General features: G+C 50.7%; 2 protein-coding genes across 3 annotated transcripts; one reads left to right on the top strand and one right to left on the bottom strand.

Annotated features, from left to right (window-relative positions):
• Positions 1-4,973: 4,973 nt before the first annotated feature.
• Positions 4,974-11,732, bottom strand: ZGPAT (zinc finger CCCH-type and G-patch domain containing). The gene is made up of 6 exons (XM_084271414.1): positions 10,860-11,732; positions 10,036-10,169; positions 9,127-9,285; positions 7,924-8,055; positions 6,695-7,094; positions 4,974-6,250 (listed from the first exon to the last, which is right to left on the bottom strand). The coding sequence occupies exons 1-6, from the start codon at positions 11,507-11,509 to the stop codon at positions 6,112-6,114; spliced, it is 1,614 nt and encodes a 537-aa protein (XP_084127540.1). The 5' UTR covers positions 11,510-11,732; the 3' UTR covers positions 4,974-6,111.
• A 539-nt stretch (positions 11,733-12,271) lies between these two features.
• Positions 12,272-24,797, top strand: ARFRP1 (ARF related protein 1). 2 transcript variants are annotated; one of them, XM_084271350.1, is made up of 8 exons: positions 12,272-12,306; positions 14,198-14,297; positions 14,677-14,764; positions 15,404-15,486; positions 15,730-15,811; positions 16,276-16,346; positions 22,562-22,662; positions 24,572-24,797. In XM_084271350.1, exons 2-8 carry the CDS (start codon positions 14,205-14,207, stop codon positions 24,714-24,716), a joined length of 663 nt encoding a protein of 220 aa, XP_084127476.1. In that variant the 5' UTR covers positions 12,272-12,306; positions 14,198-14,204; the 3' UTR covers positions 24,717-24,797. The 2 variants fall into 2 exon arrangements, with proteins under 2 accessions (XP_084127476.1, XP_084127477.1); XM_084271351.1 differs by having other exon boundaries at positions 24,567-24,687.
• The last annotated feature ends 682 nt before the right edge of the window (positions 24,798-25,479 follow it).

The raw sequence follows: 25,479 nt of genomic DNA, 5'->3' as shown, positions 1-25,479 counted from the left end.
CCCCTTCTGCAGTGGGTCTCACCCTCTCCCCCCTCTGAGCCCCGTGGGATTCATCCCCACCCACCCATGCCATGAGCCGGCAGACAGAACAGCCCGGGTGGGAGCAATGGTGCTGCTGGCATCCCCCATACCCCCCGTCTGCATGGGGAGCTCCTGGGGTCTGAGCCCAGCTCTGCAGAGCTCACTGCAAAGCTTCTGCTCTCACAGGAACCCAAGTTATTCCCTGCAGCATCCCGGTGTGATCCACACATGGGGCAGGAGCTGCAGGGTGACAACCCAGCACCAGCCTTGGGGGTCCAGAAGGTTCCTCCCCGGCAACCTGCAGCAGTGGCAAGGCCAGAGCGAGCGGCACAGGGGGGCCAAGGTGCCCCACACAGAGAGCAGACGCTCCCCAGCCCATCAGGATCCCACACCTTTCCCAGGGGGGTCTGAGGGACACCCCATTTCACCGTCCCCGTCCCCATCCAGCCACCAGCACGGCGCAAAGCCCGAAGCAACACCCCACACCGCTTCACCTGTGCCGATGTGGAGACGGCAGCTGCTGCTCCCAGCTCTGTGACACCCCGCAGTGCACCCCAAAAAGGCTGCTCTGCTCCTAGAGATGTGTGTGTGCCAGCACCCAGGAGGTGCCTGGTCCGAAGGCAGACAGGTTCCCAGCTCCAGAGCAAAGCTTAGCTCAAAGAAGCCTCAGTAGCTGATCCAGACGGGGCCAGCAGCAGAGTCCCCGGGCGGGGACAGCCGGGCAGGGCAGCTCCCTCCAGCATGATTAGGTTCCACGGAGCCCGTGGGCACGCCACACGCCTCTTACTCACCCTCTTACATATCTTAATCCAGAGAAAGATCAGAGGAGCTCTGGCGTGAAGCCACCCCACCTTGTGTGAATCCTGGGTGCTACAGCCCAAGGGCGAGCGGGGAGACCTGTGCCCAATGTCGCTCCCCTGTCCCCCGTGCCGCACAGCAGCACCTCTGCTCCATCTTTACCCCAATCACCAGCGAGTCTCTGCCCACTTGTAGCACCTTTTATCTGCGAACTTCCCACGCCGCTGGAAACTTCCCTGACTGAAGCCTTAACCCCCGGAGAGCAATTATTTCCTGGTGGGAAGTGAGACAGAGAGGTTTTGGGGACTAACCGGGCTGGCCAGACTGGCTCAGATCAGAGCTGGGAAGGGAAGGCTGTTCCTTCCCTCTCCAACAATGTTTTAATTAGGCAACCCCGCTTTTCTGTCTGAGCAGACATTAATTAGGCACATTACCTGCAACGCAGGCAGTCGCCTTGGTCCTCGCTGAACTCGTTTCGCCCCTCAGAGCGACAGGCTCGCAGGCAGCAGAAGCAGCTGTGATCAGGGCAGAGCTGAGCGGGGCTCTGGGCTTCAGCAGATGAAGTCGTAACGAGGTACGATGGCAGCAAAGGGATGGGGGAGCTTTCAGCCCCCCCTAGGCAGGCACAACCAGGGCAGCTTATCCCACAGCCCGTGGATTTTTCCATCCCTGAATTTTTAAGATTGAAGGGTGGAGGGGGCTGCTTTCCTACATCAAAATGAACCTAAAGAAATCCTCCTGACCTACTTTCGCTTGTGCAGGAGGGCCGGTGGTTGCTCCTGACCTACAGAAATGGGCAGTGTGTGCTCTTCCCAGCTGAGAGTCACTGGGAGAAGCCACTTTGTGGGACAACACGTTGGTTCTCCCAGGATCCCAAACCTGAGGGGAGAAAACGCAGTGCCTGACCGAAGCTGCTCAGGCAGGACCGAGCTGTCTGCAAGGCAAAGTCTCCCAACAGCCCTCCTGAAACCTACACCTGAATCTCCTGCCAATGAAGCTATCGATCTGCCCATCCTGGGGCTGTTCTCTAGGGCAGGAGACTGAGCAGATGGCGTTTCGTACCGCGCCGGCTCCTCAAGCCAAGATGGCTTTGGAGAGCAGCGCGGCGGCAGCCCGGGTGTACGTGCGACGCACGCCCACGGCCCACCGAGGAGGCAGTAACTCCCCGTGGTGGTACCCGAGCGCAGGCACCACAAAGGCAGTTGGTCTGTTTGTTACTCCAGGCCGTGGGAGGGTATTTTTTTGAGACTCCTACAGAAGGCACGAGCTCCTCAGCCGGGCTTCAAGGAGGCAAGTTTGACATGACTGAAAAAAAACCCAAGATGATTTTTGCCCAGGCTCCGCTTGATCTACCCAGATAAAACCACAGGGCGTTCAGCACAAGGCAGAGAGAAGAAAGGGCACATGAAGCTACTGCAAGAGCCTCTGCAAGAAACCAGGACAAGCTTCACGAGCTGATTTCCACCAGCGATTGCGAACGTGGCTGCGGCAAACACAGCTCAGGTACCCTGGGGACCTGTACTGAGAAAAAGCCCCAAGAAGCAGAAGTTGGTCTTTTTTTTTTCTTTCCCCTTTTTCATTTATGAAAAGTGAAAGCCCCATAATAGGTAATCACAGCCTCAGCTGTGGGATGCAGGAAGTGTTAAGGGTGTTTCAAACACGGAGCTGGCATGAGGTCTCCCCCACTCCACTCGTGTTCCTGTACCAGGAGGGAGCTGGTCCTCAGGCGTAGGGAACGCTCTCAGGGCTGAGGGGGAGGGTGCTTTCCCCCCTCCCAGCAGACCTCAGAAGCATCTAGTTTTAGAAACTGTTGCTTTTCAGCTCGGTTTTTAGCCTGGGCAGCCTGAAGCACAGAGAAGCAGGATGGAGATTTCATGGTCGAGCTCCTCTGGGGAGGTTTCAGTTCGAAAGGACCAAGTATCTTTCTAAAAGCCAGAGCTGAATGTCACAGGCTCAGACACACGTTCCTGAGCTGGTGAGAGTATCGAGCCGCCTGCTCGCACCGTGTGGCTTCAGCCTGACATCATTTCAGTGCTTGTCTTTCTTCCTGCCCTCCTGTGCTTGCTGGGAATGCCCATACCTGGCAGGGAAAAGCACTTCTGCTTAGGAGCAGAAGTCCAGAACCTGCTGGAGAGCTTTTCCACAGCAGAGCTGCAGCAGGGCACTGCGGAGACCCTGGTGCTGCAGTTACAGGGCACCAGATTCCAACACACAGGATGGGTGTAGGAAGGAGGGAGGCGTTTGCTAGACAATCACTTGCCTACCACAGTGGTTTGCTTGCCACAAATTCAGTAGTTTTACATAATTTGGGGCTTAGGGGACAGCACTTCAATGACCACACTCTCTCAGGCCTCCTGGCTGCAGGCAGGAGCTCAGCAGCTCCCCAGGACTGTTCCCCTCAAGACAACAGGAAATTTTTCTGTTGAGAAGAGCAACACCCCACAGCTCTCAGCTCACAGCCCATTCACCACCAAAGCCTTTGCTTCCCACTCAACCCCTCCATCCAAGCCACGGGACCCCAGTATCACAGCTAATTTCAACCCCCTTCTCTTCCTCTTCAAGCCCACAGAGCACAAAGCAGTAAGTGGCACAAAGCTCCCAGCCCTTTCTGCAGCCAACTGGAAGCTCACCACAGCTGATGCTTCCCTGCTGCAGCACAGGAATCCTGCCTGGCCAGCCTAGCTAGCTGCATCCCCAGCAACACTGCGAGTTCTATCTCGATCTGGGGGGGTTTAAAGTGATTTTCAAGCCCTGGTTGAGCTGCAGCCCCCCAGGTTTGCCAGGCAAGAAAAGCAACCACCACTTACTGTGCAGAAACTCAAACGCTGGTGAGTGTGAGGAGCAGGAATCCCATCATCTTCCTCTTCTTTGCCAACCAACCTGGGGAATTTAGTTTCTTCTACACCACAGGCTTAGTCTCAGTCCCAGTCAGAGGTTCCCAAACATTCTCAACGCCTTGCTCTGAGCTCTCCCACTCCTCTTTAGCTCCTTCTAGAGCAGAGAGCTCCGAGCAGCTACCATGCAGCACACCACAGCTCGCTTCCTGGCCCGCAGAGGTGGTTGCTTCACCCAATGGCAGGCTGCGTTTCCCCCCGCCTTGGCGGTGAGCAGGGCTGCAGCCGGGCTCTGCAGGCACCCGGCACACAAGAGCACCCTCTGCCGCGCTCCGCTTCCCACCGGGCTGGTTTTAGCGCCAGCTGTCTGTCCGCAGGGGAATAGAAGGGAAGGATGGGATGGGGCAGCTCGTCATTACCTTGCAAATGAACAACGCCTTACCCGGACAGAGGAGGAAAAAAAATAAACCCCAACTTTATTCCCCAGGGATGAGAACTTGGGTGGGAGGCAGCAGCTATTCAGATCGGAGCCTGACAAGTGAGGCTGTGGAAATCCCAAGGATGGGTCCACAATAGGACTCAGCTGAGAGCTGGGTGCACCCAGTTCCTAAAGAGGTGATGATGTTACATAGTGACAGAGCACAGAACAAGTCCAGGAAATCTCTGTGCCCAGCTCAGCAGCCACAGCCTCTTGGGTGAGCACCCATGCTGAGCTGGGCACATTAATTCTTGTCACCACTCAACACTTGAGTGTGAGAGACAGGCAGTTGTTTGTGAGGGAAGGGCACTGAGTGGCCATTGTTAAACCCTCCTGTGTGGAGACAACGAATTCAGAACAATGAGGAGAGTCCAGCCAATTGAGTTAGAAACCAGCTGATGCTGAAGTGCTCAAGGGAGCCCTCACCCCCTTCCACACCTACGGGACGCTCATCCCAGCAGCATCCAAGTGCTTTCCAGGAGGAAAAAGTCACCCCACCAGGCTTCCTGAAGACCTTCATCTTGCTTGCTGCTGCTGTTTGCTGGGGTGTCTCTGCAGCAGCACCGAATCCCACGCGACTCGAACAGCTCTGATCCTATCTGCTTCAGCTGTAGATTCTCGGGTTTGCTTGGCAGCCAAACCCTGTAGGTAGGTGCAGCCCTGCCCAGGCTCACAGCTTTGCAAGTTTTTCTTGGAAACAGATTAAAAAACAAAAACAACCAATCCCCAAGTGGTTCTACAGGAGCAAAAAGTTTTCTGTAGAAAAGTGACTCCCAGAATGAAAGGAAATCGATTTCTTAAATTAAGAAAAAGAATGAGTCCTTCAGATACTGGCATGGAATTGGAAACATTTCTTTTTAAAGAGGAATTACAATGCACAAGCCCCACCAGAAACAGTGTGATGAAACCTCCATCTCCTCTGGGGCAAGGACTGGCTGCCACCAATGCAGAATATAACCCAGGGGAGCAGCCATCCTTCCTGCCCAAAGACTCCACGCTGCAGGGATGGAAGGGCTTGGCCCTGAAGCTCTCCCACAGCTGGGGCTGCAAGCTGGGCATGTACTGACCTCCTGATCCTTGTGCTCATCCAGGGCCCAGTCCGACCTGGAGCTGGGTCCTGAGGTTTTGTAATAAAAGGACCTGTGTTCACCGAGCCACCTAGGACAGAAAGTAGTGATGGCAAGAGTCACAGGGTTGCCTGTAGAGTTGCTCCTAGCTCAGAGGTTTGAGAATCTGCTACTCCACTGTCTTACTCCCCCAGCTTTGGCAACCTACTTGTGGAGCCACACAGCTTTCCACACCTATAGCATGTCCTAGGGATACTCTTACAGTCAAAGTGATGAAACCTGATGCTTGAGGCCACCCGTACCCACCTCCAAACTGCCAAGGTTTCTGTCTACTCATTACACTGGGGCTACAAGGAACCGCTCCCAAAAAAACCCCTGAGTTCTCAGATAAATCTCATAGCAAAACCCAGCAGGTAGAGAGCAGCTGACACCATTTCCCTTTGCTGTTCTCACCCAGCACGTGCTCAGCCGGAATGTGCTCAGGACTCTGCCGCCACTTGCGCTCGGCAGCTGGCTGCAAACACAAGCCACAGCTGACAGCAGGATGTGGGGCTTCCCAAGCCCCTCCTCAGCTGGTGCAGAGCCAGCAGGGGTACCACCAGAGTGGCTGCAGGCTCCTGATGGAGGTGCAGCCTCGGTGAGAGCAGAGGGAAGAAGTGTGCAAGGGAGCAGGGCATCGTGTCTCCTGGAGCGGGTCCTCAGGCGAGGCTCGGGCGCAGGGAACGCTCTCAGGGCTGAGGGGGAGGGTGCTTTCCCCCCTCCTAGCAGACCTCAGGAGCATCTAGTTTTAGAAACTGCTGCTTTTCAGCTCAGGCCTGGGCAGCCTGAGGCCCAGAGAAGTAGGATTGCTCACCCAGGCTCTGGGGGCTGGCCAGGGAGGACAATCACTGGAGTCAAACACCTTCCTCAGAGACTAGAACTCAGTCATTTTCTTATGTGTGTCTGCTTTCTTCTGCTCCCGCTGCAGGCTGGCTTCCTGGGCCTGCAGCTGCCCCAGCTGTTTGTGAGCATTAGCCAGCTTCTCCTTCAGCTGAGCTGTAGCAACGCTGTGCCTGAAAGCAAAAAGCATGGTGGCAATGTCATCCTGCATGAGAAGATCAAAGGTCTGCCATCACCCCAGGAGGGTTTGCCCTTTCCTGTGGGATTAGCACAAGTGACCTGCTGAAAGCCACGAAGAACCTGACACTCAGCACAGTCTGGGCCAGGAACTGTCCTCCTGAGGTGCTCAACAGCAAAGCTGCAGAGATGGGCACAAGGAGGTAAAGACTCCAGCACCTTTCCTCACAGAGGTTTATTCCTCTCTTTGCCACAGAGTGAATCCCAGCCAATGGACCCCAGACACACCTGCCAGTGCCCAAGGTGGTCTGAAGCACACGCTAAAGTCACTCTTCTCCACTTCCCCTTCACTCTCATCCCCTCACACCTCATTTCAAGCCCAGCCCTTCCCAGAAACTCCCCAAAATCTCAGTTCACCCTGCAGTCCCTCAGCGACTTACCGGCCAGCGTTGCGCGCCAGGGCCTGCTGGATTCCCCTGATATCCTTCTGCGTCTGATCAATCTTCTCCATGGTCTGGAAGAGGCGGACACTCAGGGCCTTCTTGGTGCTCTTGCTAGCGTGGTAGATCTCTTTGCTGCTCCTCTCTGGCAGTGCCACCCCTCCAGCCTTCTCCCCGGCGCTCTTCCCTCGCAGCTTCTCATTCAGGAAGTCAAACACGTTGCGGGAAGGTTTCCGGCCGGGGCCGCTTCCCTTTGCTTGGCCTTTCCTTGGCTTGTCTGGGCCCAGCTTCCCCTGCTTCTTCCTCTGCAGCACCTCAGCACACTGGTCGAGGGATTTCCCTCTGGGAAGCACCACCGCTTGCACCGGCTCCACTCGGCCATCGCCGTTCTTCCCTAAGCCTGAGGGGAGACACCAAGCGATTACTGTGAGCGAGGACATTCCCTTCCCAGTCACCTCCCACCCTGAGTTCACACTGTCACAAGCTTAGGACAAGCCAACAGGCTTCTGAGGTACAAAAAGCCAGAACTACATCCAAGCCAGGGGGAGAAGCAGCAAAGGCCACAGCACTGTGGATGCAGAGGCTTCTGTCGCAGCACCCACAGCAGCAGAGAGGTGACAAAAGGCCCCAGGCCATCAGTCAGGCCGGTTTCTCTGAAACTAGGTTCAGCCTCACATCCTCAGCTTCTCAAGCCAGGTTCATCTTCAAACTGGTTTGGTTCCCCTGGGAGAACTGAGACAAGCAGCAGACTGCCCTCCTAGAGCCCCCAAGGCTCAACACAATTTGTGTAGGGAGAAGCTAGTTCAGCAGGCTTTGAAGTCTGCGTCTCGAGCCAGGAGATGCTGCAACACAGACATCACAAGTTTTGGAGATCAGCTCCCTTCCACCTAAAGCCTTTGAACATCTCATGCAGCAGTTCTCACGGCTTTGATCATGAACTTGACCATGGTTCCACATGCCTCCCATCTTTGGTATTACCATACAGGGGCTGGAGCACACCTCTGCCTGTACCTGGGTTAAACAGCTCTTCCTTCTTTCCCTCTAACACCTCTGTGCAGGTGTGATTCACCACGCCGCTTGAGCCCTATCCAACAGGCCCCTTGAGCAAAGAAAAGCTTAATCTTCACCCCAAAATCTCATTGTTCTTCACTAGCTTTAGGAGCTATCATGAGGCTGAGGTGAGCAGGCTCTGAGGCCCTCACAGCACCAGGACCACTCCTTCCCCTTACCTTTTCCAAACTCGTATCCCATCCGGACGAGCAGTTTGGAGCCGATGCCTCGAGTGTGGGCTTCCCAGCCAGCAAAGGAGGAGCTGCAGGCAGGGCTCCACTCCCCGTGCTCTGGAACTCCTGAATCTATCACTGTGGCAGAGACAAATCAGTGAAACATGGGAAAAAACCTTCATCTGGGGCACCCACAGAGCGTGAAGTCCCCTCACGAGGCAGTGAGATACAGTCCCTCACCCAGCAGCTCCTTCAGCATCACTCAGTTCCTACTGAGCTGCCTTCAATGACCACTGCATAGACTTAAATGCAAGCTCTGCCTTGATCTAATGCATGTACCACCTCCTAGTCCCAGGCAGCATCAAGCCAAGGATTTTATGCTTCTTTTCCTTCCTTCTAGGATGGTCATGCAAGCTGTCATATGCCATCAGAGTAGAATTTGGCACTGTGGCACGTAGTATTTCCTCTGTGCCTCCAGCTCACGTGGCTGGTATGAGGCTCCTCTAGGCCACCATATTAATTTTGTGTTATTAGGAATCAATATGCTCTATTAGGCTAAATTAAAGAGCTCCAGAACATAACTTTGTCCCTGTGATGTAACTGTGGCACTAGCACAGGGACAGTGCTGTCTGTGTAACCTCACAGAAGTCACTTGGGCTCTCTCTGTCCCAGCTCTGGAATCATAGAATGGTCTGGGTTGGAAGGGACCCCAAGGATCACAGAGCTCCAACCCCCCTGCCAGAGGCAGGGCCACCAACCTCCAGGCCTGGAGATACAGAAGGATCTACAAGGACCAAACACTCTCATACTCTTGTGTCATGAAGCTACACAGACCCCCCAGAGCTGAGGAAGTCTCCTGATTCACTTATCAGCTCAACTCAGCCAGCCACATAAGAAACAGACTCAGAGCTTGGAAGTCAGCTTTAAAATACCACACCCTCTTCCTCCACGTGTAGGAAGTTCCCATGGAAACCTCCAACCTTCATTAGCCTGGTAATTTGCATAAACCAAATGTTTTCAGTTTGCAACTGTAACATAATAGCTCATTACTGCTCCTTATCTTTCCCCAACATGCAGAGATCAGCTGCTCTTTCATCAGAGGCGAGACTCTCCCAACGAAAGCTCCAGGAAAGTCATTCAGTAGGTGCCAGAGAAAGGCAAGAACTGGATCCCAAGTCGGGTCTGCTCACCCCTTCCCCTCTCCCTTACTTTTGGCATAGCCAGAATCATCGACACTGTCTTCATCAGAGTCAGCAGAGTCAGCAGCATCCTCGCTCCGCAGCGGGGGAATGACACTGTCAGCTTCCAGAACAGCTTCCCTCAGCAGCAGGGAGTCGAACCTCACCGTGTAGTAACCGCTGTCCATGTCTACGGAAGGAAGAGCAAGGAGCCAGAGTTCAAGGACATCTCTGATATGCAGCTGATATGCAGAGGGCTTTCTGCAAGGGACCTGGCTCCAGTGGAGCCACACAGGATGAGGGGGGAGGCCCAAGGAGCAAGTGTGTAAATTCAGGCTGGTTTTACTCTGTGCTTTGGATTTCTGCCTGAGGGGGAGGGGGGAGAAACACCCACTGCAGCGAAAAGCTGTTCCCACAGTGCCTGTGTGGACACTCAGAGGTTTTGTTTCTGAACACTAAGAAAGGTGGGCTGCTGAGAAATGGAATTAAAGAGCAGTTAGACTGGCTTCTCTCTGGCCTAATAATAGTCAAAGAAAGGTGGGGAGAAAGAGTAAATCCTCACCCTTCCCAGGGGAGGCCTGGATCAGCTGGTGGGCAGGGCCAGCTCCCAGGCTTTTCTTTAAACCAAGCAGATTAATGTAATTCTGGCCTAATATGCATGCAAATTCCTGCAATACCTGCCTCTTCCCTCCAGGTGAAGTTAAGGACCACAGAGTCATTTCCCCTCCACATCCCTGTCTAACACACTTCTGTTTCCTTCCCTGTTCCCTTCCCAAGCCTGACAAACTCCAGGCTGTTTTCCCAGCTACCTCAAGAGCTGCAGTTAAAGGATGCAGCCACACAGTTAAGGTCTTTCTACTGCTAACCAAACCCATCGAGTTTTACATTCCCTTGAGCCTTCCCCTTGCACACAGAGCCTCTGGCTCTCAGCCCCACTCACCAGTTATCTTTGCAGCATACCATATCCCATCGCTGTGTTTGGCCAGGCAGGCTGAGCCCACCCCCAGCACGCTCAGATCAGGCTCCTGAAAGGGCTGAAGCTCCTCCACAGAGACCACTTGGCCATGGGAAAACCTGCCAGGGAAGGTGGAAGAGGAACTCTCTCTATCTCATTACAGCAGGCTTTAAAGTCAAATTCCTTCTGGCTTTAAAGGAAACACAAATGAGTTTGTCAGAGGTGATGGGTCTTCACCAGTGACTGCAGAAGGTTGATCATGCAGTATTTCCATCACCCAACCTGTTCACTTCTCAGCTTAAACATATCATTTAGGCCATGTAACACAGAACACATCCCACCCCAGGGAATTAGGCTTCCCCTTTGTAGTGCTACAGCCAGTAAAAAAAAAGTTCACAGGTCCTTTGAGATCAAGAGGGTTACACAGACCAGCAGGTCTCTGGTTCAGCCTCCTGCTCACAGCACAACCAGCTGATCAGGTCGCTCAAGGCCTCAGCTGAGTTCTGAACATGCCCAAAGATGGAGACTCTATAACCTCTGCATGCAACTGGGCTACTGATAGGCAAGCTTTGGTGTTTTACTCTGGGAAAACACTCAATCAGTTATTAGTTTAGCCACTTGATTAGGTAAGAACTCTGCAACTCAGCCAAACTGATGCCACTGCCCACCACAACGGGTTTGGAAAAGAGAAAGACCAAGGCAAAATGTCACTGGGTCCAAAAAGCTACTTTCAGGGGAGGTTTATCCCTCTGAAAGGCAAGGCCTTTAGCTACAGGAAGGACACAAACCCCCTCCCACCCCTTTTTTACCGACAGTTCTCTTTAAATCTGCACTTGTCATCCAAGAAGAACGGGCACGGCTTGAGGGACTTGTGAGTCGGGTAAAGATACAGCACTCTGACTCCTGCAGTGCCATCTTCCAGGTCCTCTGTCCCCACAATCATGGCATTATGGTACTCCAGGGTCCCCCAAGAACTGTAGTAGGGGGCTTTAACCTTCATCCCACTCAATTCCTCCTCCTCCTCCTCCTCCCCCCTGTCAGATGACTCCTCCTCTTCACTGCACTTTGATTCGCTTTTGCCATCAGTTTCTTCATCTCTTTCAGATGGGATCTGACTCTTGTTAGCTGCAGGCTCCTCATCAGTTCCAAGCTCAGCAATGGCTTCCTTAAAAGCAGCATACTCCTCATCTTGGGCAGAACTGTCTGGGTTGGCATCCTGCTCCAGATGACCTACTGGGGAGGAGGAGGAAGGCTCTGTATCTAACGTAGCCAGAAGCTTGCTCTTTTTAACGGACACCAGGCTGGACTCAGTCAGTTCTATCAGCTGCTTCAAATCCTCCTGCAACTGAATCAAGTCCGAATGCTGCGAGGGGTCCAGGCCTGCCCCTAGAGCCAGCTCCACTTGCTGCAGCTGGGCGTTGTAGCTCTGGATTGCTGCTTCCAGGTTCTCCTCATCCATTCTCAGCAACACAACGCTGGGGCTGTTACCGGGTTCTTTCCGGGAACTCAGAACATACTGCAAGAATTTAAGACGAGCAAGTCTTTGGAAAACAAGCCCTTGGGCGCCCAGGACACCATCTACACGGCCGCCGTCCGGATTCCTGGCCCAGCAGCGGCCCGGAGATGCTCCCGCAGCGACCGGGCGGCGAGAGGCGGGGAGAGGCCGGGGAGAGGCCGAGGAGAGGCCGAGGAGAGGCCGAGGAGAGGCCGGGGAGAGGCCGAGGAGAGGCCGGGGAGAGGCCGAGGAGAGGCTGAGGAGAGGCCGGGCCCTGCCCTCCCCCGCCACTGCGCCCGCTCCAGCACACCGGGCCGGCACACGGCAGCGCTCCCCACACAGCCCGGGCACTACGCAGCGCGACCCACCCGCCTCGGGACCGGCAGCGACCCCTCAGCCTGATCCTGCCGCCACCTCCCCGCTCACCCCTCCGCTTCCCCTCCGCCTACTGCGCCGCCGCCATGACACCCCCTCAACTTCCGGCCCCCCGCGCCCCACTTCCGGGTCCTCTGACCACCGCGTTCCGCCACTTCAGCGGCGGGTCACAACCCTCCCTAATGCGCCTGCGCGCTCGGGGTCTCCGGGGGGGGGGTTTGTCGCTGAGCATTCTGGGAGCTGTAGTCCGCCTGGCCTCCACCAGCCGCCCCCGCGCTACCGCCAGAACTACGCTTCCCAGAGCGCCGTGCGAGGGACAGCGCCGGCCGCCGGCGCTGACGGGGAGCGGAGGGGCGCCGTGTGAGGGGAGGCGGCTCCTGTAGCTGGTGAGGGGCTTCGGGCTCTGCGCTGCCGCCCGCGCTCGGGGCCCGGCCCGGCCCGCGGTGGGGGCTTGCGCTGGGCCTGCGGGGCGGCGCGGGCCCGGGGCCTGTCCCCGTTCCCCGGGCCGTGAGGGGGTAATGGCGGGGAGGGCCGGTCTGTCCCCTCTGCCCCGCCAAGCTGCGGGGGGGGGCCGGGCCTGGGGGGCCGGGCGCACCTGGGCTCAGATACCGGCCCGGGGAGGGGTGGGGGGGTGTCCCCGGCCTGCGGGCTCGCTGCCCGCCCGGGGGGCGGTGGGAGCCGGTGCCTCGCACGGCTGGCGGGCGCAGAGGCCCCGGGCGGGCGGTGCTGTCGCTGGCTGTGCCTCAGCAGCCCCTCGTCGGGAGCGCTTTGGGGTTCTTTTCCCTCCTTTCGGCGGTGCTGTTTGACTTCAGAGCGATTATTCGCCCCCCCCACGCTTGCTTGAAGGCAGTCGCCTTCTAAAGTCCCTGCCTTGAGGTTCCCTCTGCCTGTAAACAAACACCAGGGGTGCTGCAGTGCCCCGGGAGTCAGCTGCAGTGCTTGGTCCCAGTCCCTGCTGTGTCTCAGGAAGCCACCTCTGCCTTGCCTGTGCGAATCCAACAGCTGGGGGCTTCTGCAGGCGTTGCTGTTGCTTTGTCTGGTTCTTAGCCTTGTGCTTGTGGCTGGCTGACTTACCTGTCTTGTCTTCCTGGAGCTGTAAGGTGACAGAATGCTCGCAGGGTGGATACTGTAACGGGTTTCTAAGGGAAGATTACATGGTGGAAACACTGGGGGTCTGATTGGATGGGGCTCTGAGCAGCCTGGTCTAGTGGAAAATGCCCCTGCTCATTGCAGGGGTTGGATTAGGTGACCTTTAAAGGTCCTTTCCAACCCAAACCATTCTGTGACTCTGTGTGGAGGAGGTTATGCACCTTTAAGCTAAACTAAACTGTACTGGGTTTGACCACTAAAGATCCCATGATACTGCTATATGGGTCAGAACAAGGAGCAGGAGGCTGAGCTGTATGTTCTTGCTCAAAACACCCATTCTGGGTACTTGAATGAAGTTGGCTTCATTTTCTGCATGTCTTATACCACAAAATGCATTCAAGCTCTTCTCCCTCTCTCCTTAAAGCCTCAGAGTACACAGGGTAGTCTTCAAATGAGGGTTGAGTTTGCAGTGGATGCTGGGCACTACGTGCAGAAGCAGGTTAAGCTCTTTGGAGGATAATCCCTCACCTCTCTGCCTTGGAAAAAGTGAGCTTGAGCTCTTTGGGTGATCTCTGTTAGATCAGCGATGGGCCTTGGGGTCACCTGAACATGAGAGTTGCTGGTAAAAGAGCTGGGCCTGTAGGAGCAAGTCCAGAGGAGGCTACAAAGATGCTCAGAGGGCTGGAGCACCTCTGCTATGGAAACAGGCTGAGAGAGCCTGGAGAAGAGAAAGCTCTGGGGAGACTTAGAGCACCTTCCAGTCCCTAAAGGGGCTACAGGAAAGCTGGGGAGGGGCTGGTTACAAGGACAGGGAGTGATAGGACCAGGGGGAATGGCTGCAAACTGGAGGAGTGGAGATTTAGGGAAGATATTAGGAAGAAATCCTTCCCTGGGAGGGTGGGGATGCCCTGGCACAGGGTGCCCAGAGAAGCTGTGGCTGCCCGTGGATCCCTGGCAGGGCTCAAGGTCAGTTTGGATGGGGCTTGGGGCACCCTGGGCTGGTGGAGGGTGTCCCTGACCACGACAAGGGGGTGACACTGGGTCAAGCCAGCCTATGATTCTGTGATTGATTTATGATAAGAATAACATTTATTTCTCTGGTGTTGGGGAACTTGTGCTGGGGAACAAGAGGCTCTTCCCATTCTGGAAATGACCTGTTTGTTAATGACTGCCTGTCCCTCCTTGCAGGAGCAGGATGTATACTCTGCTGTCTGGACTCTATAAGTACATGTTCCAGAGGGATGAGTACTGCATCTTGATCCTTGGTTTGGACAATGCTGGTAAAACTGTGAGTATTTAAGTGTTTATTATCAGTGGCACGAAGGGCACATCCAATTCCAAGCATCCTCCAAAGGCAAAACTTCCAACAGACACTTCAGTCTTTGCCCAGGTGTATTGTGAGTTGTTTTAGTGGTGTGACAGCAAAGAATCAACCTTTTCCTCCTGCTTAAATTTAGCATAAGCTTTCAGGGGTGGAGCTGACAGAGGCTTTGGTAATCCTGTAATCATCTGTGATCCCTTCTTGCCTTGAAACAGGGATCAAGAAGAGTGGTTAGTTCCAAGGTTGGGTAAGGCAGTCTCTGTTGGAGCAGGACTCAGGCTTGGATTAGGATTACCCCAGCCAGGACACTACTGGAGAGTAAATATTTTCCCTTGTTCCTTTTCAGACCTTCCTTGAACAGACTAAAACTCGATTTAACAAGAACTACAAAGGGATGAGTTTGTCCAAAATCACAACCACTGTAGGCTTGAACAGTAAGTAAATGTGTGGGGGTGGGTTTTTTTCAGCTTCCCTGCACAGTTAGACAACAGCTGCTTCTTGCTTGAAATACTTGAGAACTGACAAGGGCAAAATAGTTCCTGGAAGTAGGGAACTTCCATGGGGGTTTTTTTAGTAAGAGAATAAATCAGGCTTGCTTAGTTTGTAAGGAAATAAACCCTGAAGTGTTCAAAAGCCAAATGTCCTGTTTCAGTGTGATGCTCAGAGGTTAAGCTAAATTTCCTGCTGATTCTGATATCACAGATTCACATAGAATTTTAGGGGTTGAAAGGGACCTCCAGAGATCATTGGGTCCAACCCCCTGCCCAAGCAGGGTCCCTGGGACAGGTCAGGCATCCAGACAGGTCTTGGATCTCTCCAGAGATGGAGACTCCACTACCCCTGGACAGCCTGTCCCAGGGCTCTGTCAGATTATTCCCCCTGATACAAATCTACCCAATACTAGTGGTCACTCTTCACTCAGGAGCTGTTCTGTGGCTGAAAGCAAGCACTGCATGTGCTTTGTTCCTCTGGAAGACTTTTTAAGCCCATGTTTCCTAAGAGGGTGTGCAGGTGCTGGTGCTTCAGAGGACACCTTCCCTTGCCACTGACTGGCTTTGCCCCTTTCCCTGCAGTTGGCACTATTGATGTTGGCAAAACTCGGCTGATGTTCTGGGATCTTGGTGGACAGGAGGAGCTACAGTCTCTCTGGGACAAGGTTGGAAATGTATTTCTTTTTTTCTTCTAAAAATGTTCTTGTCCCTTGTAGAGTCAGAGCAGTGCCACTGTTCAGTGAGCATTCAGGCTTACTGGTGTTGAGCACCACCACTTTGCCAGAGATTGGACTGGCTGATCTTTCCCATCTGTATCAAGACTTTACCAAATCAAAAGAAAAACAATCAGGAAGGGGAACATGTGGTCCTAGTGGGTAAACACACCAGTGTCTGTGTTGTCCTTGCAGTATTATGCTGAATCTCATGGAGTGATCTATGTTATTGACTCCACTGATGAGGAGAGGCTCTCAGAATCTAAAAGAGCTTTTGGTGAGTACGTTGTGCTTTACCTGTGCTGTGACTTCATGCTGTGTTGTGGCACAGTTCTCTCACTGCTACTGTGTCTGTCCTGTGTCCTGGTGTGACCTGCTGATGACACATCTGGAGTGGCTTTGCACTTTTTTATCAGGGCTGTGCTGTCTGTAAGGCAGGACTTGCTTTGATTGCCTGCAGTGACCTTGACCACCTGTGCTAATGATCTTGACATTTTTATTCCATCTTTCTCACCTCAGTAACTTGCTTGTTGACCAGAAAAAAAGTTTGAGGTTTGATCTGGGGGGAAAATAAAAAACTCTCTGAAGGAAATAGACCTGAAAGATTGTATGAAATGAAATTGTAACTCAAGGGGGAGCCTCTTGCTTCATCCCAATGTCCAGGTAGCCTGTGTAAGGCATTTGCACAGCTTTATCTGCCAGACCTGGCTAAAACTCTGGTTTTCTTTCTGTGCTTTGTAGAGAAGATGATTACCAGTGAAGCTCTGGAAGGAGTTCCCATTCTGGTGTTAGCTAACAAGCAGGATGTAGAGGTAAGATTATTACAGATTTACTTCTTAAGTGGCAAATCAGCCTTGGAAAGGTGAGCTCTGCCTTCATGTTAAATTGATTTTACATTCCTGCAGTGACCCTATGGCATTTTCCTGCTGCTGGAAGTAATTGTCTTGAATTTACTTTTAATTTTTCCCTTTCTCCTCCAGCCTTTTTCCAGTGACATAAGTGAGCTTAGTGCAGGCCTGGCCATCTCAGCTGATTTGAACTTTTTATATAAACCTGAACTTTTATACATAGCTATGATAGGTCTTGTACTGTGACTTGGTATCTGGATACCTTTTTTCCTGTTTATTTAGGGAAAAAAGAATGTTTAGTGCACTTTGTTTATGCAGTTCTGCTCTTACCTGGGAACAGCAGGACAGGTGGATGTGAAGCAGTTGCATCCTTTTTCCTTAACCAGACAGGATCCCTTCAGTGAAACGTTCTGTTTGCCTTGGAGTGCTGTGTCAATGACAGCAGTGGATGGCAAGGGGCATTTTTTTTCCTCTACAGCATCATTTGAATTCTTTCTGGCACCTTCAGAACTGCAAAACTCGTGGGTTGAATTTGATGAGTTAGAGGTTTGGGTGATGCACCCAAGGTGGGGCTCATCCAAGGCGTGGAGAAAAGGGAAGAGGGTGCTTGGAGTGGTTACTCCCAGGATTTCCTCCTTCCCGAGCATTGTACCTGGAATTCCAGTGCTGCAGTTCGGGGGATGAATCTCTAGATGGAGCCAGAGGCTCTCAGTAGAATTTGCCAGGCTCGGCAGTGGTGATCAGCGGCTGTTCACGTGTGCAAGAACTTCCCAGCCTCTTCCCCTGGCCCTACACCGATCTCAGTGAGTGTACTCGTGGGGAATACTTGAGGCTTCCCAAAGGAGGATTCAGTTACACTCCATGTGTACAGCACAACAAATACTCTTTTTTATGGTGCTTGTAGGATCATCCAGTCACAGAAACCCCAGCAATGTAGCTCCACTTAAAAGACAGTGTGGAATGAAGAGACAGGACTCCTGATTTCTGGTCCTGGCTTTGCTGTGAGCTCTGGTCTGTGGGGAAATGGGCTTTTCGATGTGCAAACCAGAGTAACTCCTGTATTTCCGTGCAACGCTGCAGCTTTCCAGCAGGGAGCAGTCTGCACACTTCAGCTGCTGGGAGTGAGACCCATGCAGGGACCTGGAGAGCTGTTCCAGTGTCCCTTATGGCTGCCTTTGCCTGCTCTGTTATGGGCACAGAGCTCCTGGCACCCCGGGGGGGGCTAAAGAAAAACTACTGAACAAGTGAACTATTTAATATGAATAGAAAGAAGTGTTTGGGACAGGTTCTCAAGATAAAAACTGACTCCTTGCCCCTTGTCCAAGACCAGCCCACAGATTCAGTACCTTTAAGCAGAGATGAGCAAAACTCTGTTGACTGGAGGTACAGCAATTTTGAAGGAATGCCTAAATTGTGAGTTTAGAGGTCTGTTGGTAGGGGATGATCTTGGGAGTGGACACAGAGAGGTCACTGCTATTACCAAAGCAGTAAAGGGACTATACATACTGAAATATATGTTATTCTGGTTCACATAAGCAACGTTTAGGGCATGAGAAAGCCTGTCTCTCTTCCACTCCTCTTTCAGAACTGAGGACTTCTGGAAGAAAATGGAACATTACAGGATTCTCATGTCTAGAGATCTTTCTGCTCTGGATCCCCAGGCATCTAATTGTAGGGCAGAATTCACACTGGCATTCCTCTGTCCTTAAGGTGGAGTAGAGGAGTGTGAGTGGTATCTTAACCTTCTTGGTATGTGCAGATGAGAGGGAATTCATGCTGATTACATCTCCAAAGGCCAGCTGCAGGCTTGCATCAGATCAGATCAGAAGTGGTCCATCTGACATTTATTTTTCCTTTAATGTTTACATTCCTCCCAGTAAGCTGACAAAAGTTTCTGACTCAATGCCTGAAATGCTTGAAATTGCTTAAGGTGTAAGAATTCTTTTGGCCCTGATGATAAATTCTTTCTAGAAAAGAAACCTAATAGGCACCACAACCCTGGGATGAATTGCAGCCACTCAGCAGTGCCAAGTGAGAGTGGGGTTTGGCCATATCAGGAGGTGAAATCAGTCACAGGCTGTGAAATCCCAATTCTGAGGTCCTGACAAGGCTGTAAATATTTGGTTTGTGGGGTTTGGGGTGGGTTATTTTTTAACCAGGAGAGCACTCTCTGTTTATCAGGGGCTTCAAAAACCTGATCATTTTGTCATTAATTAAAGATTGGGTCAAATGAGTGCTGTGGGAGGGAGTATGTGATATTTTTTAAAGGAGTTATTGCTTTGTAGGGGAATGAAATGCCTGACAGACAATAATTCCTGTGATCTCCCTTCCAAGTCAGAATGCCACTTTGGAAAATACTCAGCAGCTTTGCTTACCTGCAGGTTCCTGCAGAAAAAGCTGCAAAGAAACACTTTTTCTTTGTCATTTTGATGTGAATGCAGCTGTTCAAAGCTTTCCAGAAGCTCTGTGTTTCTGAGCTGCACAATGCACTCTTAAAACTGGAGGCCAGAATGACTCATTTTGGAACACCCTCCCAAACAGAAGAAAAACTCCTCCATAAAAATAGCACGTGAAAAGAATTGGGTGTTGTGTGATGTCTTGGGGAGGAAGCTTTCCTTCCTAATGTTAAGATAAATTTTGGAAGCCCTACTCATGCCTTTGGAAAATGGGAGGCATGGAGAGCAGCAGGATTATATCTGAAGACTCACAGTGTTACCTATTTTCTACCCAGCTGTTAGAAAATCATCCTCCTGCACCATGGTTGTTCTAATTTCCAACTTAAGAAATGCCACAGCTTCCCTGTGAAATTTGTCTTAGTTTAAATAAGCTTCTTTTAATTTAAATAAGCTTGTTTTAATTCAAACAAGCTTAAGCTTTAATTTGAAATAACCTTGTAAAATAAAGGTACCACAGAACACAGATCAGATTGGTTGGACTAATTTTTAATAAATAGCTTTATTTAGGCTATCCACCCTTCTGTTGTTTCTGTCTTGGTTCAGTTCTGCCCATCAGTTACTCTTGAAGTGGCTGAAGAGTCTGTACAGCAGGTTTTATCCTGATATGGGGCCAAGCAGCAGCGTTTTCTTTCCTGCTGTGAATTTGGCCAACTGATAAAGACTCCACAGCACAACCTCCTTTGCTTTTCTGCAGGTGGTTGCAGAAACAAAGCTGTGCTGCTGGATCTATTCCTAGGTGTACTGTTCCTCAGCCTTAATTTGGGTAATGCTGCTCTGAACCCTTCATTGGAGGAGTTTGGTTGTGCAGGCAGGTCAGTGCTGGCTGGAGCCTTCATCAGAGGATGCTTTAGGGTGCATTCTTTTGGGAAAGTTTGGGTTAGCATGTGTCAAGTTGTGTGGGGTTCCTCTGAAATGTCTGGGAGATAAAATCACTCCAGAAAGGTCATCTGTGGCTTTTATTATTGTAGTGATCCCCTGTTTATATGATAACAATTCCAGCTTCCCTATTTTGCTCTTGGCTTATGTGGTTTCAATTGAGAAACAGAACACATCTGTAAACAAATATTTTGTAATGCAGATAGGGAGGTGGAAAAGAGGGGAACTTAGAAACCAGAGCTGACATCTTCTCCTGAGCATGAGAAACTCAGATGCTCCTAGTTGAAGTGGTGGGTACTCTCCCTCATCCTGTGCTGTCAGACAACATTCCAGCTCACAGCTTCCCCTTGAAAATACTAAAATAAGGCTTCCCTGAAGTGATGGTTCAGTGGTGCTCTCCCCTCTGCTGTGTTACTGTACTTCACTCCTTCCTCAAAACAGGCAGAGTGCTGGGAGGCAGTGACATCCTGCTACAGGCAGAGTAAATGGTGCAGAGTCTCCTCAGAACCAAAACTCCTCCTGATGCAGATTTCTATAAAGGACAATAGCTGGACAGCTCTGTGGAAGTCAGGGCAGGCTTGATTACACCAGAGGGATAGAAGGGGAAGTGATTGTAATGGATTAAGCTTGAGAACAAATGGTTACAAGCAGTTGGAAGCTGCACTGGGAAGAGTGAACTTCTCAAAGGCCTTAAAGATGGACAGGGTGAAGGAGGTGGATTCTCTGTGCTGCTGGATTGCTGCAGGTGTCCTGGTTTACTGGTGGTTTTGGAGAAGTTCATTGCCTGTTTGCTTTGCAGAGGCTTGTGCAAGTAGAAATCAAAGGCAGCATGACTGTAGTGTGATTTCTGCCCTTGGACACTTTGTCTCAGATTTATTATTAAAATGTAACAGGATTCAGAAAATGAGAAACTGTTCTGTTATGATCTGAAACTGTGATAAGCTAAGAGTGTGTTTCAAGAAATGGTTGCTCAGTTTCAGCTCCCTTGGGATTCAACCTTCCTGCTGCCAAGACTCATTTACTGGAAAAAAAAAAAAAAGCAATGGTACAGAAAATAGCTGAAATTACTGACATGCAGTTCTTCTTCCTTCCCACTTGTTGGGGAATTGACTTGTCCAGACCTTCGGCTTAAATCAAGAGACAGTTGGACCTGCCCTTCTTATCTGGCAATAAACCTCATAGCAAGACTGAAGGATCTTCTACAATTTTGTAGAAATATTTGGTAGTGATCTCTTGCCTGTCTTTGCAGACCTACTGATGTGAATTCCAACTCCCAAGTCTAGCCTGACTCCCTCCAAAGTTAGTATTTCATTTAAAAAAAGGACAATTATTTGCCTGTTTATCCTGAGGATGGCAACTTACCTTTGTGAACTGCAGACTTTCCACTTGGCAGAAACCCTGAAGTCGGTTGGTAGGGCTTAGTTGCAATGAAGTAACATCTCTGGATATGGTTTCCAGCTTATTGATTGAAACTGCAACTTTGAAATGTAACTTAGATCATAAGAAAGCACAGTCATCAAAGGTTGCACAACTCATGGATTCTAGGCCCTTCACAGTGGAAAATCACAAGTCTGCATTCAAGGGCACTGGGTGAATTGGGTGTCATTAAACTCCTCTCAAGCCATTTCTTAAGAACCCATCTTATTTATAATCATTAAGACCTGCTTATGGTCATCTCCACAGTAGTTTCCTGTACTTAATTTCTCCAGAAACAGTATTTTTGCAAAATGGATGGATGGTATCCTTAACTTCCATCTCTCTGCTAGGTTAAGGTCCAGACTTAGACTGAACTTCTGTTTGCAGTAGTCTGTTCTGCTTGGATGAATCCTCAGGACTCACAAGGGTCTGACTTTGCATTTCAGTAAACACTTGCCCAAGACATGTCTTTGAGCCTCATTGAAGGGTCCAAAAGATCTTTGCAGGCAGAAAGCTCGGACTGTGGCCAGTGAAGTGTTTAAATGGCTTGTCCAAGGCTTCTGGGGAAAAAGTGAGTGTTTTGATGAGAAGAGGATTTAAAGGCTTGTCATTTTCCTCGAGCATTCTGTGTGCAGGGAGGAAGATGCAAGTCTGGGCTTTGGTGGGACAGGTTTGCTTTTGCTGTTTGCAACTCTTAAGAGCAAAGTTTTTGTGGTAACACTGTGATTTATGTCAGAGAAGTAATCCACTGGTTTGTGGGGTGAGGTGTGTGTTTGTGTGCTTCCCAGCAACCTCACAGAAGTGCAAGACCTGATGGTGACCAAGAAGAAAGTGACACCAGTGTGGTGCATTCAGTGCTGTCAGCATTTCCCCCTGCATGCAAAATGCAAACAAGTCTGGAGCAGCCATGCCTTTAATGTCAAGGAATGTGCTGAGAGCTCAGGAAAAACCATGTCCATGATGTTTTTGGAGAGCTTGCATGTAGGGAGATACAATCCAGGCCATGGGCAAGGAGTCAGCTGCAGGAGCTGACTTGTCTGTGGTTGTGGCAGGCACCCTGTTTCCAGAGGCTCTGTAAACAGGTAGTGGTTTGGTAGACAGAACTTGTAAGGACTGGGGTGGGTTGGAAGGAGTATCCCAAGGGTGTGCAGGTTGTGCCCTGTTCTCTCATCACTCTGTTTGCTTAGAAGCGTCAGGGAGGTGTGGCAGCCTGTGTTTGCTGTCTGGAAATAGCATTCTCTGTCGTAAAGGAAGAAAGACTGACTGTTTTGTGGGTTATTTGATGTAAAGAGGTGAACTGGCTGTGTCAGTGGGTGAGGCCACTGAACTGAACAGTGCTGCAGCAGAGCTGTAGCTGTGGTAGGGTTCCTTTTGGAAGGTCACCATCTCTTGTAGCAGAGAAAGCAAGCTCTTCTCTGGTTTCCCTTGCAGACTTGCCTGTCAATACCTGACATCAAGACAGCATTTAGTGACTGCATTAATAAAATTGGGAAGAGGGACTGCCTGACACAAGCCTGCTCTGCTCTCACTGGGTGAGTATGGGAATGGGTGGTGGTGTGGTTAACTGAGCAGCTGCAGGGTGGTGTTACCCAAACAGAGCAGTCTGATAGGATTTAATAACCTTTGAAAGGGAGCTGAGCTTCCCTCCCAGCCATGACAGCTACTTGCACAAGGTCAATAACTTCATCTGTAAATCCTCCCTATAAAACTCAATGAAAATGTACTACTGGCACAGAGCAACAGGACCTGGAGGCACATGGAGAGGTTGTTTCTTGTCCTTTATCATCCCTTCTCTGCCTGGAGGACTATTATGTATGCACAGAGACATACAGAGCACAGAATGATCTCTGCAGCTGTTGGCTTGCTGCAGGTCCTGGCTTTTATGTAAGAAGTCTGGTGAAAATACAGCATCAGAGAAATGAGTGGTGGTCCACTGCTGGCAGAGTCATCATGCTCTTGCTTTCATATTTTCATACATACTATAACAATCTCTGAGAGTGATCTTACACTGAGGATGCCTGTGGTTTAAGATCCAATTACTAGAAAAGACTTAAAATTTGGGAGAATTTGATTCTCCTTCAGGCCTGCACAGCTGCATGACACAACCTTGACCCATCCACTAGATTCTGGGTACCTTAGCATCACTGTTGCACATTGAGCCTTGCAATACTTTGGTTACACTTTCATTTCTTTGGGTGAAAAGTGCTGTTTGGCATAAGTCAGTGGTATCATTTCAGATAGCTTGGAAACACTGCTGTTTGAATTACCCACAGCTTTGACATTTGTTCCTTTTTAAATCTAGAAGGCAAGTTGAATTATTCCACAAGCTACTGCAAAGGCTAAGAAAAGCTTCTTAAAGCATGAGAAAAATCTCTTGTCTGCATTGCTGAGAATCAAATGCCATTAAGCAAATGAATGAGCACTGACTGGAAGAGAAGTATTAGATAATAATCTTATGAAATGCAACCTTTTCAGTTGTTGTGGGATTTGTACAAACAGTTCTAGTTTTGATCTCCATGGAATTTCCTTTCGAAATTTCAGTTTGAGTTTGCACTTAAAAAAAAAAAAAAGTAAATAGTAATTGTGGAAGTCCTGCCTGGGAAGCTGAGCTGGGCACTGAGCTGGTGACTCCCTTGGCAGCCCCAGCACAGATGATTACAGAAAGTTGGAGTCAGGATTGGAAGATGAGATAAAACTAGCCTGAGTCTTGTTGCAAAATAACCTCAAAGCAGTTGACTGTCAAGTGGTTTGATGCTTGTTCACCCCAAGGTTTCCAGAGTTCACAGAGTCACAGAATCACAGAGGTGGGAAGGGACCCCCAGAGCTCATGGGGTCCAACCCCCTGCCAAAGCAGCTCCCCAGCTCATATTGCACAGGGCGGCGTCCAGACGGGGCTGGAATCTCTCCAGAGATGGAGACTCCACACCCCCTGGGCAGCCTGGCCCAGGGCTCCCTCACCCTCACTGGGGAAAAGTTCTTCCTCTGCTCCAACTTGCAGCCATTGCCCCTTGTCCTGTCCCCACAGACACTGACAAGGGGCTGCCCATTTCCCCCTGCAGCCCATCCTTCAGATACTGATAAACATTAATAAGGTCCCCCCTGAGTCTTCTTCTCTCCAGGCTGAACAGCCCCAGCTCACTCAGCCTTTCCTCACAGGGGAGATGCTCCAGCCCCTTCATCATCTTTGTAATTGGTAACTAATTACATTGGATGTAGAATTGTACAGACCCCAGAAAAATACAGGTTGGTGTTTACATACAGAGTTAAAAGAAATCAGGTCCCCACTGTTGGCGTGTGTGAGGAACCAACAGTAACGCCAATAAACAACTGCAGGGCAGAACCCTCCGCTTGCTCTTGTACCTGAGCCACGGTCTTGTTCTTGGTTACTTGTTGTGTTTTGCTTTGTTAAGCTTGTCTACTTGTCTTACTTCCTTAGCAAAGGAGTGAACGAGGGCATCGAATGGATGGTGAAGTGTGTGGTGAGGAATATTCACCGGCCCCCGAGAAAGAAGGACATCACGTAAGAGATTCCGGGTCAGCCGAGGAACGGACAGGCTTTCCCACACAGCTTCTGTGTTCCATTTAAAGGAGGTGGCTGGCTGGATTCCTATTACACCTGATTCTTCCCTAAGTTTGGAGACATTCTCTTTCTGTGTCTAAAAAAAGACTTGAACAAAAGATTCCAACTGGGTGGGGGGGTGGGAATCTCTTGCATTGAGTATTAAGGCGTTGGCCTTACAACACAGACAAAGTGGCCATCTACACTTTGTTGCAGATGCAAAGGACTTTAATTTTCTACTGTATTACTTTGTGATTCTTGGTTTGTTAGTCTGACAGGCCAGTGACATGAAGGAACTCCTGAAGGAGCTGTGCAGGTGAATGTGAAAGGGGAGGGAGAGCTTGGAGAATGGATATCCCTTCTAACTGAGAAGATCCGTTGCTGCTCCAGCCCCGTGGTTACGATAGGTGGTGTTACTGGCCCTGTTATGCTGCTGTCTGTGTGATGGGGAGGGACAGTGTTGAGGAGAACTCAGTTGGCACGTTGATTTGTAACTTTTGCCTGTGGTAAAATGCAGATACAGAAGCCAGCAACTGCACAATGGGACTGTTTAAAATGGGTATTTTTAGTAGGACATGAACTCCAGCAGCACTGCCTTGCTTTGACTGCCAGTCTCTCTGTTGTGCATTCTCTTTCATTGTAAGAATAATTGGTATCTTCTGTAACTGGAATGAATTGAGGCCCTCTCTGTGATCTTTCTAGGCTGAAAGCTGAACCTCTAGGCAGGGAGAAATCAGTATGCAATAAAGCTTCCTACTTCTTTGAACTTCTCTTGCTGAAACAAGTGGTG

The sequence above is a fragment of the Gallinula chloropus genome, assembly GCF_964237585.1.
Source record: "Gallinula chloropus genome assembly, chromosome: 16".
NCBI classification, from domain to species: Eukaryota; Metazoa; Chordata; class Aves; order Gruiformes; family Rallidae; genus Gallinula; species Gallinula chloropus.
Note: the sequence above shows the minus strand (reverse complement) of the source record. Positions and strands in the feature narration are given on the sequence as shown.